At 42.1% G+C, this 16,010-nt stretch overlaps 1 protein-coding gene across 1 annotated transcript in view; it reads left to right on the forward strand.

The window, feature by feature from the left end:
• The window catches only part of trappc9 (trafficking protein particle complex subunit 9), a 698,770-nt gene that overhangs the window by 81,715 nt on the left and 601,045 nt on the right, over positions 1–16,010 (forward strand). Inside the window, exons 10-11 of the mRNA XM_084311886.1 lie at positions 1,603–1,729; positions 8,772–8,917. Coding sequence (XP_084168012.1) covers positions 1,603–1,729; positions 8,772–8,917 — 273 coding nt within the window. The remainder of the gene's footprint in view (positions 1–1,602; positions 1,730–8,771; positions 8,918–16,010) is intronic.

The following is a 16,010-nucleotide window of genomic DNA, read 5'->3' on the forward strand; positions in this document are numbered from 1 at the left end:
TTGCAAGTTCAGTGTAAACTCTGGGGCGGTTGAAGCGTAAAGCCCAGTATCAGAGCCAGTATGGTGACGTCCAGTGGACCAGTCCAACAAGGAAGTCAAGTCAAGTCAAGAGTTTTAATTGTCACGGCATACAAGTATACAATGAAATGCGGGTGGTCTTGCCCGCGACGATGTGCAATACAGTGGTACAACATATAATAGAATCCAATAAAAAACAACAGTGCAATAAACAGGTAACATGGTGTGACATCTCGGTATCTGTACATAGTATTTACAGAGCATATAGGACATGCTAGGTAGCTTTAGTAGTGCAATACACTGTTCCTGTTGTTATACTAATTTAAAGTGGCCTTTCCTCTTGGCCATAAGTGTGCGTGTGTGCGGCATGAGTGTTAAAGTGGCTGCTAGTGTGTGAGCGTGCTCAGCGTGCGTGTCGTGTGTGTGCTTGTGTGGATAGGTCCGTTTCTGTGGCTCTCAATGTTCATTGTTCAAGGCTCTGATGGCCTGGGGGAAGAAGCTGAGCCTAAGCCTCTCCGTCCTAGTAGCTGGGGTTCGCAGGCGTCTGCCTGACCTCAGCAGCTGGAACAGGCTGTTATTGGGGTGGTGGGGGTCTTTCATTATTCTGCAGGCTCTGGATTTGCACCTTTTGTTGTATAGAACCTGCAGGGTAGGTGATATAATGGGGAAGATCTCGGCTCTCCTTATTATACAGGATACAATGGTGAGTAATATAACCATCGGCACGGTGGTGTAGTGGTTAACACTGTCGCCTCACAGCAAGAAGGTCCGATTCCCGCTTGGGGACCAGGTTTCCGCGTTGCCAGGTACCCAGGTGGGGTATCTCCCAGGCCTTTCTGTGTGGAGTTTGCATGTTCTCCCCATGCTCGCAAGGGTTTCCCCCCCGATAAGATAAAACCCAATGGAAAAACATGCACAACAGATCGCTGACGCTGTCGCGTCCTTGACGAAGACGGGCAGGAGCACTTGGATTGGTCCCCGGGCGCGGTACCTCGCCGACGCCCTGTCTGCTCCCGGCTGCCCTTGGGGGGGAACGACGACGGGATGGGTTAAGCACAGAGCTCAATCGCATCGGTGACCCTGAGAAAAAGACAATGCAATGTGTGTGTGTATTCCTGTGTGTGTGTGTGCCGCCCATTGCATGTCCCATGTCGTTGCATGCCAAATAAAGACGTCTCTAAAGAGGTCCTGCATTATTATTATTATTATTATTATTATTATTATTATTATTATTATTATTATTATTATTATTATTATTATTATTATTATTATTATTATTATTATTATTATTATAACCTGAGGGTTGAATGATGTACAGAATCCAAGGGCTTCAAACAATTTGTTCCACACATTTGACCCATTCACTCACACATTCACACACCGACGTCGAAGTGTCCTTGAGCAAGACACTTAACCCCAACTTGCTCATCGGGAGCAGTTAGGGCTTAAGTGTCTTGCTCAAGGACACTTCAACACGCTGCCCTGTGGAATTGAACCGGGAACCTCCTGAGCCACTGTCGCCCCTGTGCTTGTGTGTGTATATGTATTTTTTTTAACCACGTTATCCTACTCTTCTATACACAGAGAAGAAGGAAGTGACTCAGAGTCTGGAGAACTACACCTCCAAGTGTCCAGGTGGTATGGAGGTCATCACACTCCCTGACGGTCTCAAGCTTCCTCCGGTGCCGTTCACAAAGCTGCCCATTGTCCGGTAAGAGAGAGTCTGCTTTTACCATTTGGTGCCTCTTACCTCCTGTTAGTCTAAGGCTGTGTGCATACATTTGCACTTTGGAAATGTTTTAGAAACTCCAGATGTATTTTAAACCCTTAAAGGAACACGCCAACATTTGGGGAGCTAATTAGCGTATCGTCTTCTCCAGAGAGAGAGACAAGACGATAGATACCAGTTTCCTCTGTGTGCGTTCAGTAGAAAGCTATCTGGCTGCATGTTAGCTTAGCTTAGCACAATGAATGGAAGCGGACATGGCCGGTTAGCCCTAGGCATTGTCCAACGAACACCTCTCCCCGAAGGCTAACCGGCCATGTCCGCTTCCATTCATTGTGCTAAGCTAGGCTAACATGCAGCCAGATAGCTTTCTACTGAACGCACACAGAGGAAACTGGTATCTATCTTCTTGTCTCTCTCTGGAGAAGACGATACGCTAATTAGCTCCCCAAATGTTGGCGTGTTCCTTTAAGGGTTTAAAATACATCTGGAGTTTCTAAAACATTTCCCCAAATGTTGGTGTGTTCCTTTTAACAAATGTTCTATATTGAATACAAATGTGTATACATATGGTTTTTCTACTAAATTGTTCAATAAACGACTGAAAATAGCATAGCAGCATCTCTACACCTTTACCGTCATTGAGAACACAAGGATCTATCAATATGCAAATTGGCAACAAACATCCATTGATATTATTTACCAGGAATTCCCAAGTCGGCAGCTTATATTCTTTCACGGCATGTCAATACTTACTCAGCGTTCTGTGTAGCTGAAGCGACCTATTATTGACATCACGCAACTCGGATTTCTGGGAAGTACAGAGAAGCTCTCCCTCTCCAGGAGAAGAATGTGAAAAGGGCCCTCTGGTGAGGGGATCTTTTATAGCCTTCAAATCCACAACTCCAGAGGATGCAAAGAAAAAGTTTGAACCACGTAGGTTACTGAAACATTTTGGAAATGACTAAGCATTTTCCTTGCGGGTGTGTACAGTGAGTTGGTTGTCAAAACATTGCGCTCTCCCATCACATCATGTAGGCTCATGGAAAACAACCCAACCTTGTCGCAGAGAGTAGGCTCCCCTGCTGGCTTTAGTAAATATAGCTTTACTATCATATCTCTCCACTTCAGAGGTCGTTTTCAACTCCGTAAACACCAGCAGTGAGAACGATTCACAAGAACTGCGACTCTCGGCTTGTGCCAGTCTTTGGCGGCGACGTTGCTCGAGCTGAACTGTCATCGTTATGAACACTCGGATGATAATAATAATAATAATACATCTATTTTATATAGCACTTTTCCAGGTGCTCAAAGACGCTTTACATGGGTAGAAGAGACAAAACTATAGCAAAACAAAAACGGAACAAAAAGAATACATGACAAAATAAAATAAAACCGACAGAATTAGAGGTCAAAAGCAAGATGATGATGAACGCGTTATAGTTTCTGTTTCTTGTGTATATGTAAGGTCACAGCAGCTCCAAAGTTTCGAAAACCACTAAAGTAAAGTAAAACATATGCGAAACCTTTTTGAAATATCTGAAATTATGTATGAGACTTAAGTGTGATGTCAACACTGACAACTAGAAAGTATGCTCAGTAGAGCACACATGTCTGCCAGAATGCACATACACTCATTGGTTTTGCCAAGCGGGTTAGGCAAAATACCAGTACAGGTTGGTTCTTTTTAAATGAGTTACCTGCGGAAAGAACTTTGCCCAACTGATACTGTAGGTGCTGAGCAGTGACACAAGCCTGCGACTTGCTTCCCAAAACACAATTACTAGCCCTGTGACTACATCATTACTACCGCACACTAGATAGCGTTGGTGCAATGTTTTGCAGTAAAGAAGATCATTGAGAGAGGAGCTGTCCACCAATGTGGTGCTGAACATGCAGTCCCTTGCTCTCGTTGAGATTGATGTGCCTTCACCATGCTAGCTGCTACACAAGTGAAACGTTTTTGTCATTGCTCTGCAAAAATACATAGTAGTAGTAGTTCTGTAGTAGTAGTTCAAGTTGTGTCAAGTATGGATTACTAAAATTGCAATGATCACGAGCAGCAATGTGGGTATAGCAAAATATGAGATTTTATGCCCCTTGCCTGAACCAGTTTGATATGAAGAATCGTCTGGATGTTGACGTCTATCATGGCTTAGCTATTGAACTTGGCGCCGTGGCCTAATCATGTCATCAAGGTCATACATTGTTTCTATCCATCTTACACTTATATTTTTCTTGTTCTTGCAAGAGCTATAAGGGAAGGAATCTCTGTGTGTCTGTGACGCGCACATCTCGCAAACCGTTAATCCGATCAACTTCCCGCTTGGGAGGTGTATTGCTGAGGACCCAAGGGAGTGCAGTGTCGAGTGTGGTGCCATTTGGCCAGATGGTGGTGCTATAACAACAAACCTTACGTTTTATCCGTTCTGCACGGATATGTGCTCTGAATGGGCACATTTTGAACGGGCACTATAACAATTCTACATATTTATTTTTAGTTCTGCTAGTGAGCGAACGGTGACAGCCGGGATGCCATCCTCCTGACGGTTTTTACATTAACATTAACGTTGTTTTATATTCCGGTCTAGGACAGGACAATATAATGTAACATAGCTAATCCAGCATAAACTGGAAGCTGCATGGTTTGCAGTTAGCGAGGCAGGACTAAGTGGTACGTTAAACAAAAGTCGTTTTTTGCATTGTACAGCTAATGGTAGCATGGTAGCTCCAGTGCATAGCCCAGATACATAGCATGCTAGTCATTACAACATTACTGTGACCACTTGCTCAAATGGAACATTAAATAAAACAGCATTGTGCAGCCAACACCGTTAATGTTAATAAATAGTGTGTTCAGAGCGCATTCAGACCAAGCTGCCAATGACCCAACATTAACTGGTTAGGCCTGCTAGCTAATGCTAACGTAACAGACAGCTAACGAGACAGCTAACGCCAAGTTAGCAGCTGCTACTCATAAGGATAGCATCCCTGTATCACATCTTTTCCATCCTTCTGGTATTTCGTATTCTGTTCCAGCCGATTCCTTAGCTAACGTCACATGAAAAACGTTTCACTTGTGTCGCAGCTAACGCTAGCTCTTTAGCCACATCAGTCATCAGCCACAGAGACTGCTTAGAATAGAATAGAATAGAAATCCTTTAATGATCCCTAGGGAAATTTGTCACTACAGATCGCTCACATTGAACAACAATAAACATTTAGGTAGTCAATAGGACTAAAATAGGAATAAGAATATAATAATATTAAAAATAAAATAGAATAAAGAATAAAATACGGCCCTTCTGTTGCCTACCACAATGCCTTGCGAGGAAGTAACGTTGGATGTTATTTGAAGCCGCTGTTGTCCCCTCCTGCGTTGAAAAGGTGTACCACGAACTCTACGGAACTGTATGTAGGCCACTGGACAATGCTGGAAATGTATTCCAAAAATGTTTCCCTTGTTGCCTGATGTGAGACATTCCCCACACATTCATCCTTGATCGGCTGTGACTTTGTGCACCCAATGTCAGGCTGATCAGCCCATAGTATTCAACACACACACACACACACACACACACACACACACACACACACACACACACACACACACACACACACACACACCGACACACACACGCCGACACACACACACCGACACACCGACACACACACCGACACACACACCGACACACACACACCGACACACACACACCGACACACACCGACACACGACACACACACACACACACGCACACGCACACGACACACACGCACGCACACGCACGCACACAACCCCCCCCCCCCCCCCCCCTCTGGCAGACATAATAAATGTGATCATTACAATGACAGAATGCATCCACTCTTTCTTTCTAGTCCCTTCATTTATCCCTTTTTCTTCTGTCTTTATCTATTTTCATGTATCTACTGTATCTTTATTTACAGCACATTAACACTTTGGATGCCACGCCGTGTTTTCCTTTTTACCCCCTTGATGCCCAAACCCACTCCAATGTTAACTTAATATCGCCTAATCTATGTTTTAAATTATGGCTATGTGTCTAATCTGCCCGTCGCTTATCAAAGACTCATTTTCCAGTCAACATTGTCAAGGCAGATTGTTTTTTTATCGCTTCATTTCCGTTTGATAGCATTTTGAAAATCACTAGTTTTCGTGGAAAAAACAACCCTATGATGATAATAGTCTTTTACTGGAATATTCCAGAACGTTGTCATTTGTCAGCCTATTTATGAATAGTTTTCAAATAAACGCTAGATGATCTATAGTATATGTGTGCGCACGCTCGTGCCGCGCGCTGATAATCGCTGCTCTTATTTCCTGATGGCTTTTACAGTCAAAACAGCTATATCACATATAGTGGAAACGCTTATATCTCCGTGAAAACGAGTCTGATTATCCTAAAACTGATAACATAGATTCCTTACCTGAGGTCAGATAGTATCCAAATGGTTTATTCCAATTTCTGATCGCCATTCGAAAAAATCGATAATTGTATTTGTAACTGAGGGGTACAATTCCCTGACTGTATTAAATAAGTATGGTATCATTAAACCACTACTGTCTTATGTACATTACTACTGGCCATACAGTACACAGGTATATGTGATGAACACTTCCCACAATGACACGGTTCCACACAAACTTGGTTAGAATAATATTTATTAGCAGCAAAATAGTAAATTACATTACATTACTTGGTCGCGCTTGTAAGGCGAAGAATGTGCGTAAGTAATCAAGAGCGTAAGTCCATTATAATATTACGCAGGAGATAATGAATACCACCTGTCTCTTAGGAATTATATCTATGGTACACTAGTAGGGCAGCGGGAGATACTAGTAGGGTCCCTCCGGTTGTAGGCCAGCAAGGGGAGAGGATTTGTCGGTAGCAAAGTCTGGGTCAACGAAGAATAGGGAGACTCCAGGTACAGGAGACGGTGCAATAATCTCTTGATCCGCAGACGAATAACAGCTATTCTCCGGCATGCAGCTCCGCATGGAAGAAAGCTAGCCAGCCTCAGGCTTCTGAGAGGCGGGCTCGACGTTGCTCCTCACAGGGTAAATCCCACACAATTGTGGGTGTAGGCGATTCTCCGCTCCATCAATTACAGGACCAAAGCAAATATAATCCAGCCGAAAAGGGCTATGCAGTCGTCGGGTAGGTTATCCAGTGTACATGTCCACACGGTCCTCGTCTAGGGCTCCTCGGGTGAAGGCGCCAGGTTAAGCTGCCCAGCCTGGATAAGCACACTAGTTGGTACGAGGAAACGTTGGTGATGCTGGTCACTGTAGAACGGTAGCCGCACGATACACTATACATAAATAGACTATTACTGAATTAATAGAATAGGTCGAACTCGACGGTACAGCGTTAAACTCTGATACTTCAGCTATTAATTCGCACGCGGTCTCAATGCTCTATTTGGGGCCAAACAGGCCTTACTTCACCGCACGTTGTATCGTGGGTGAGGCTTCAACTTATTGGGTAACTCGAACTAGGTTAACTAACTTCTGTATTCACCTGCGCCGTATTTATACGTTAGGTGAACAAACTAGTACCAGCCTTATTCCTGTCTCGTATTCTTGCGCAGAGCCGTTCATGCCCAGGCATGTCTTTGGCGGTGACTTTGAACTAGACCTTGGGGGTATGGCAGTGGCGCCTAAGGGACCGCTGTCCAATAGGAGAACGAAATATTATGGTCTGTACTAGGTAAAGGGATATTCCGTGTATATGTACAAAGAATACACAAGGGATATCAGACGATATACAAATATTATGCAATATATATCAAGTAGAAAATATATATATTCGGTTTAATCTAATCCTTCGTAATTGTATTGATCCACCGTGTGTACAGTATAACACATATTCGCCGTGGCACCAAGGTTCCAGAATGAACTCTGGTAGACCCCGGTTACATCAGTGAGAAGTAAAATGTGGAGTCAGAAATCCGTTCTCCCATTCACTTTCATTGAGTCCAATCCAAAAGGGTGATTTACCATCTGGGAGACGATAGGGGGGCGCTTTTTTCACATCTGAGCACCGGCGGTGCCTGGATATCCAACGGTAGGCTCGCTTGATGCAATATGATTTCAGATCGCTAATAAAAAAAATAAAAATAAAAAAAAAACAGAGAAATCTTGTGATGGGCATTCAACGGTCGGGGGGTAAACCAGAGAAATCTCGGGCGTGGCATCCAAAGTGTTAATGAACATTTATCTATCTTTATTTACAGCACATTGATGAACATTTATCTATCTTTATTAGCACATGGATGAATATTTATCTATCTTTATTTACAGCACATGAATGAACATTTATCTATCTTTATTTACAGCACATGAATGAACATTTATCTTATCTTTATTTACAGCACATGAATGAACATTTATCTTATCTTTATTTACAGCACAATGCATGAACATTAAGCTGCTTCTCATCCGCTTCCATTCATTTGTGCTAAGCTAGGCTAGCTCGCAGACAGATAGCTTTCTACTGACCGCACGGAGGGGATATTGGTATCTATCTGCTTGTTCCTTTTAAGACGTAGAGACTGGGAGATAGATAGTAGCCACAGTACAGACCCTGTTGGTGTTTAGTGAGCGCGCTCCCGGGGAGATCCCACCTGCTTCTCTCTCTGCTGAGGCTGACTGTTAACTGGGTGAGATGAGACGCATGGTCGCTCCTCCTTAGGTGATGAATGGTACACTTCCTCTCTCACCTTAGAGTACCATGGACCATAGTCACACACGGCGGCCATTTTGCACTTACGTCGTGCTCGGGTTGGGATTCCTTTCCAGAGATATATGGTCAATGGCAGCCAATAGATGCTGTATAGAAGATGCTCAGGATTTATGTCCTGCCTCGTCATGAGCCGACTCCCTGCCAGCATCCATCTCATCCTCCCTGGACCTCAGCGGGGAGGATAAAACTAACTAACTCTCTCCTTCTCCTTCTCCTCCTCCTCCTCCTCCTATGGCCCACCTCCTCCCCTTCTCTCGAAATAGATCCGTGAAGCTGCTCAATCTGCCCGTCAGCCTGCGGCCCCATAAAGTGAAAGGCCTGCGGGGACAGAGCATGTCCACCGCCAGCCCCTTCATCTACTCTCCCATCATCATGCACAACCGCGGGGAGGAGCGCTGCAAGAAGATAGGTAAGCCGCAAACAAGTGTTTGTACCGCAACTCTTTAAACTCAAGTATCTTCCCCTCGCGCGCACACACACACACACACACGCGCACGCCAGGGTTTCCGTTAGAAAATATTGGTGCCGGTCTCCGTGTCCTGGAAGATTTCAATCTCCCGGACAAATGGGAGAAATTCCGGTCAGAGTTTATTGAGCTTAAAAACAATTTATAGGCAGGCTATATAAAGAATGACATCCTCAAGGCATGTAGATTTATAATATCTTAACTTAAAACTAGGCTACTTTTGCGTATACATTATATTCCAAATAAAATAAGTCCCGTCAATAGACTCACATGCTGCTGCTGACTTGAAATCAAATAGGCGAATTTCCGTCTGTGGGCAGTCGGCCCGACATTAAACAGCAGTCTGTTATAATCAAATTTTTATGAGCTAACGAATTCCGTTATATTGGACATTCGTATTAATTATATCAAGCGAAGAACTGAGAAATTTGGCACTGAGAGAGAAAGAGACGGCAACATTATCATGTGGGGTTCACTGAAATCTAAACGTTGCGTGATTTGCCGAATCCAATGACTATCTCCGCCTCCCAACGCAGCGATACGCTAATACACATTGGCAGTATTAGGGGGTGGGAAACTGATGGGTGGGGATCGGGCGTTGTGGACAGCGACTCCTACAGGTCGGTTCCTGTGCCTGCGCAGTAGAATCAGGAAGCGATGGGTGCGGCGCCCCTCCAAAGCGCAGACCCCTGACTCTGAAAGATCGCGCCGCGCAGGTGAAAAGATGCGACTGCTGTTACCTCGAGTATCGGAGGGGACTCGTGCTATGTATGACTTAGTCCACATTGCAGCCGGCTTGTGGGAGGCAAGAAACAGCGTTCGAGACAGGGGAGGGTTGAATTGGATGATACGAAATTGGGATGGGGGAAAAATAGAAAATGGGAGAAAAAGTGGATAAAAAAAAAGAAAAACGATAGGGAAATCTCTCTTACCTTTCTCCACTGGTTAAAAATGCCAGGAACTGGTGAAACTTGCTGTGCGCGTGAACATATCCCTTGGACATGAACTGACAGTACGTTTTTATTGATATATCATTGGGATCCCCCTCCAAAATTGGTCAACACGTCACCACGCATTTTGGCCGGAGCTTAAAAAAAGTGTTGATAGAATTTGACGTTCTGAGCGCGGTGGACACCTTACGTCTGTGTTTATAATGAATGAATGGAAAAACGGATTATATTGAAACATAGTGCGAGTACTCACAACAACTATTCACACAATTTAAATCAGCCCATATTTATTTTGTCATACACAATGTTTGTATCTATTGGTTTATCTAATGAAGACCGTTGTGTAGAATAGAATTCTCATCCAGCAGACACCTTTTAGAGCGTTGCCTAACTCCCTACATATAGGAACACACATCGTTGTCATTATTAGACTTGCTTGGTTTCATAAAATATTTGTTATGGTTAGCTTGTTTGGCCTTCTCTCTCTCGCTCGTATAGCTGTTTGCCGTTATGGTGGCCAGGCAGGCTCAATACAAAAGAAAGAAAAAAAACATTCAATCCGAGCGGGCACTAGCCGCGCTTTATCAGAGTGAAGCAACAATGAAACAAATGTAACGATTGTTTCCTTCATCGCATAGGCTATTTAATTTTAGCCTATTTTAATACAATTCAAATTGTGCTTAGAGGGAATTATTTTCACAGGACATTATGACCAGAGAGATTTAAATATGTCGGACTTCAACAGATTTTCCCGGTAAAAAAACTGTAATTACCGGACAACGGAAACCCTGGCGCACGCACACGCACACGCTCACACTCACACACTCACACTCTCACACTCATACACACACAACAGCAACACGGTAGGGCTGACCCCTATTAGTCGAATAATCGACTAATCGATCGAAAGGAGTCGTAGTCGACTGCCAACCTCTTAGTAAAGAAAGAAAGAAAAAAAAAGAAATGTATCATTCTTTCCAAAAGAAAAGAGGCCTAGAAGCGTGGCTAACGCTAATGGTGCGCATACCAGCGAGGCTAACTGCCTAAGAAAACAGGCACAGAGGCACTGAAAGAGGATTTAACCCATCTAATGAACACACTAGACTAGACAAATATCAAGATGTATCCATCAGTGGACCAATTGCATGCTTTTGCAGAGGACAAGAAGCCTTCCGTCGACTCCTTCAGACATTAAGCACCCCCACAGCCCATTTTTTATTTATTTTTTTCATATTCGACTAATCGGCTAATTTCGGCCAATCAAAGTCGACTATCCAGCTATGCCCCCCATCCAAGAGGGAACAGAAAGAAAGCCATTAACTGTAAAAAAACTACATTTCAATAAAATAGCAAACACATGGGTCCAAATATGTTTAATTTATTTAAGTACAATGTATACGGTTGCACAATAGTTTTAACATTGAACACGAACACACACACACACACACAGACAGAGTTGTCATAGTGGCGCTGACGCATCGTCATAGTGACGCTGACGCGTTGTCATAGTGATGCTAACACGTTGTCATAGTGACGCTGACACGTTGTCATAGTGACGCTGACACGTTGTCATAGTGGCGCTGACGCATTGTCATAGTGACGCTGGCGCGTTGTCATAGTGACGCTGACACGTTGTCATAGTGACGCTAACACGTTGTCATAGTGACCCTGACGCGTTGTCATAGTGACGCTAACATGTTGTCATAGTGACGCTAACACGTTGTCATAGTGGGGCTGCCGTGTTGTCATATTGACGCTAACACGTTGTCATAGTGACGCTGACGCGTTGTCATAGTGACGCTAACATGTTGTCATAGTGACGCTAACACGTTGTCATAGTGGGGCTGGTGTGTTGTCATAGTGACTCTAACACGTTGTCATAGTGACGCTAACACGTTGTCATAGTGACGCTAACACGTTGTCATAGTGCGGCTGGTGTGTTGTCATAGTGACGCTAACACGTTGTCATAGTGAAGCTGGCGCGTCATAGTCATTGTTACACATTATGTGTAAGATGTAAATAAAGAATTTAAGAAATTATGTATATCATATGGTATTTATTTAGTATACTGTATATATTATATATTTATATGTATATTTATATTTATACATAATTAACAATAGAATACAATTATATAATTTGGGTTAAAAAGGGGTAGGAAAAAAAGAAAGTGTTTACTTCTTCCGAACAGGTTAAACTATGTTTGTTTATTTGTTTATCCACATTTTTTTATTATTTTTTGTATATGTCAAATGAACAGATACATTTTTGTTTTTATACTTGTTCGAAAATACAAATCTTTCATTCATTCATAGTGGAGCTGTGCCGCTATACCATTGTTTAGGGAAATCCCTGTGTTTGTATCCCTTCTACTGACGACTCCTGAGCAGCCATGATGTCCTTACGCTGTTGTACCAAAATGAACCAGACTTATCAGTTTCAGAGTGTACACTATAGCATGGTCTACAGCACTTTCTGAGATGTTTGACAGGCGTTACTGTTAGTAGTTCTACCAGGGTTCACTCAGTTCCCTCCTCTGTGATACAGACTGATGGCCTTTCAGTGTGAGTTTGCTCTGACTTTTCTTTAGAGCTCAGAGCGAAGGTGAACTCTCAGACCTGTCTCTCTGTTGCATCGCCCACGCAGATGATATTAGTTCCTCCCTGGTGACTGGAAAAAGTGGAATGCCACAAATTTTTTAGTAGGGGTGGGAATCACCAGAGGCCCCACAATACGATATTATCACAATTCTAGAGTCACGATATTGTAATATCACGATTTATTATCCGTTTTCAACCGCAAATGATGTCCCCAATGGAAATCTTATATATATATATATATATATTATACCTTATATATATATATATTAGAGCTGGGCCGTTAATATACTAGTATCGCGCGATAATATAATTAACGCATTAATCTAAAAAAAAGAAAATTTTTTTTTTTAACCTTTATTTACCCAGGGTAGGTTCGCTGAGCACAGATGCTCTTTTTCAGGAACGCCCTGCTTCACATTCACACAGTTCCATTCACACCTGGGAGCTGCCCAGTACAACCACAGTTGACACCATTGGCCACTGAGCAACTCCACTGGAGCAGTTGATTCAAGCCATGTCACATAGTTCAAGTTTGAAATGATTCTTTCTGTTTTGCTCCTGAGAGTGTGCTAGATACTGTACTGTACTGGTAATATTATTTATTTGTGTTAATTTCTGAATAAAACAACTTATTAAACACAAGTACATCTTATTGAACATTATTTTGATATTTCATTACCAATTATCATAGCAAAACAGCTTTTTCAAACAGTCTGTAATGCATTTTGGAAACGGGAGATGGGCTCATGGTGTAATGGGCCACCTGGCCTGAGAAACATAAGGAGGAAAGAAAAAGTAAGGACTTACTTCGGGTCATTATTTGGGTAGAACACACATATTTTGAATGCCTTCGGCAGGTTTTTCTTTTTTTTTTAGCCATTTTAATCTAGATTAATCTAGATTAAATACAGGATTGCAGATAGATTAATCTAGATTAAAAAAATGTATCTATGCCCACCTCTAATATATACATATATATATATATATATATATATATATATATATATATATATATATATACACATCATCTGTTTATTCTAATAAGATAATCTTTTCAGTCTGTTCACCTCATTCCAATAAGGCCCCACAATACGATATGATCACAATTCTAGTGTGACGATATTGTAATATCACGATTTATTACCCTTTTGCACTAGTGCCTTGCTAAAAAAAGACATTTCCAGACTCTGACCATGTCCCCAATGGAAAACTTTGTTACCGTTTACAATAACAATATATATATATATACATCATCTGTTTTATCTAATAAGATAATCTTTTCAGTCTGTTCACCTCATTCTAATATTTTTTCATAAAATGGGATTGTCCAGCAAATAATTTATAGAACATTTTGTAATTACTTTATTAATATATATAAAAATGTTGGGCTGCTCCTCAGACACTACATGTCTTTTTGTAATTGCTTACATGTCTAAACAAAAAACCTCATTTGGGTGTATGAGCTCACACAAACATTTGTAGGCACACAAAGTCGGTCCATGGAGCAGGTGCAGCCCTAGATTTGACGTTCAGATTAGGGCAATTAATCGAGTTTTAATTTCAATTATTTTGTCTTCCCACGACCATGAAAACAAGATAATCGAGATAAAGCGATTATTGTGCCGCACGCTGTGCTGCTCTCATTTTTCTTTTGTGTCGTAAATGCAGCGCACCCTTTCTTCGCAGCAGTGCACTCCGCCCCTCCCTTCAAGCCCACCCAGTAAGTTCAGCTCATGTTGAGAGGGAGGAGGGAGCCACGCCGTGTTTCTAGTTATTTTAAGATTTACATTTGAAATAAAAATCCCAGTCATTGTTGACTTGTAGAAGATGACAGAAAGTCAGCCTTTGGTCGAGAGAAAAAAGGCAATATGATGTTCTTAAATCGATGAGTAATCGTGTTTAATAATCGCGACTTCAATATCAATCAAAATAATTGTTCATAATAATCAATCATCCTTTTTACCATAATCAAGCAGCCCTAGTTCAGATTCAGATTCTTTGTCACGTCATCCGTAGCTTTACAAGCATAAAATATTGAAATTATTTTGTCTTGGTTCCTAGAAATAGCATAAAATAGCATCAGAAACAATGATGAAATAGCTCTGAATTATAATAATCACAGTATGGATGTAGTGTGTGCAGACATAGCTCTAAATTGTAATGCAATAGTCCCAGTGTTGTGACTCAGTGCAGTGAGTGGGCAGACAGGCAGCAGGCCTTACTGCCTGGGGGGGGAAACTGTCCCTGAGCCTGCTGGTCCTGCTGGTCCGGAGCCTGAGACTCCGGTACCGTTTACCAGACGACATCAGCTGAAACAGTCTGTGCTTGGGGTCTCTTGATAATCCTGTGGGCTTTGCTGACACACCGTCCGTATGTGTCCTGGATGGAGGGAAGCTCAACTCTGGGCTGTTTGTATGACCCTCTTTGGGATTGAGGGCAGAGCAGTTCTCGTGCCAGTGATGCATCCAGTCAGGATGCTCTCGGTTGTGCCTCTGTAGAAGGCCCCAATGTTCCCAAATGTTGAATACAATTTCCTGGGGCATAGGAATAATAATAACACATTGAATTGTTTCAAATGTGTGGCATTCGCCTTCTGTGTATTGTTTTCAAGAATGGATATACACATAACAAAATAATAATAGTAATAATTATAGGAAATAAGGAGATAACAATAACAACAAAAAATACAATGAATGGAAAGACAAATAATAATAAAAATTATGAAAAGAAAACAATTAGAAAGACACCAGCTTATGGGATGTTAAAAATGTTGACAGCTATTATAATAGACAATATGTTTCAACATACGTTGAATTAAAATATAAATATATTTTCAAGTGTCCCGAATTTCCCCCACAGGGATCAATAAAGGAATATCTTATCTTATACTAAGCGTGAGCCTAATCCATTTATCAAATAGGTGTTGCCATGTTTTCAGGAAGACACTGTCTCTGAAAAACATGATTATTAAAGTTATAGCGAAGTCTCTCCATATGAAGCACCTTCCCCAGATCTCTAAAGCCACTGCTGGAATAGAGGGCTAGAGCCTCAGTCTGACCTCCACTGTTGCAAGATATGGTGTTTGGCCGTAACAGAGGGAAATGGCTCTGCCCTCATATTTATGAATGGAAGGATTTACCACCACTGATCCAAAGACGGCAAGTAAGGGATCTGGTTTTATTAAAGGCCTTATACAATATAATATAAAATACCAGTCAAAATTTTGCTTTGGGTAGGACCAATGGGTGAAGAGATCCTGTCTCTTGTTTACACTTATCACAGGTGTATGTCTGGTAGGGGTGTAACGGTACACAAAAACCACGGTTCGGTACGTACCTCGGTTTTGAAGTCACGGTTCGGTACGGGTTTTCGGTACAGTGGGGGAAAGTTTGGCTTTCCATGTTCCACTCAGGGGTGATGTAGTGTGCAGTAACGAATTGTACTTGTAGGGCAACGAATATTCTATATTGAAATTAATAATCGAC

The sequence above is a fragment of the Notolepis coatsorum genome (genome assembly GCF_963971535.1).
Source record: "Notolepis coatsorum genome assembly, chromosome: 4".
Classification (NCBI taxonomy): domain Eukaryota; kingdom Metazoa; phylum Chordata; class Actinopteri; order Aulopiformes; family Paralepididae; genus Notolepis; species Notolepis coatsorum.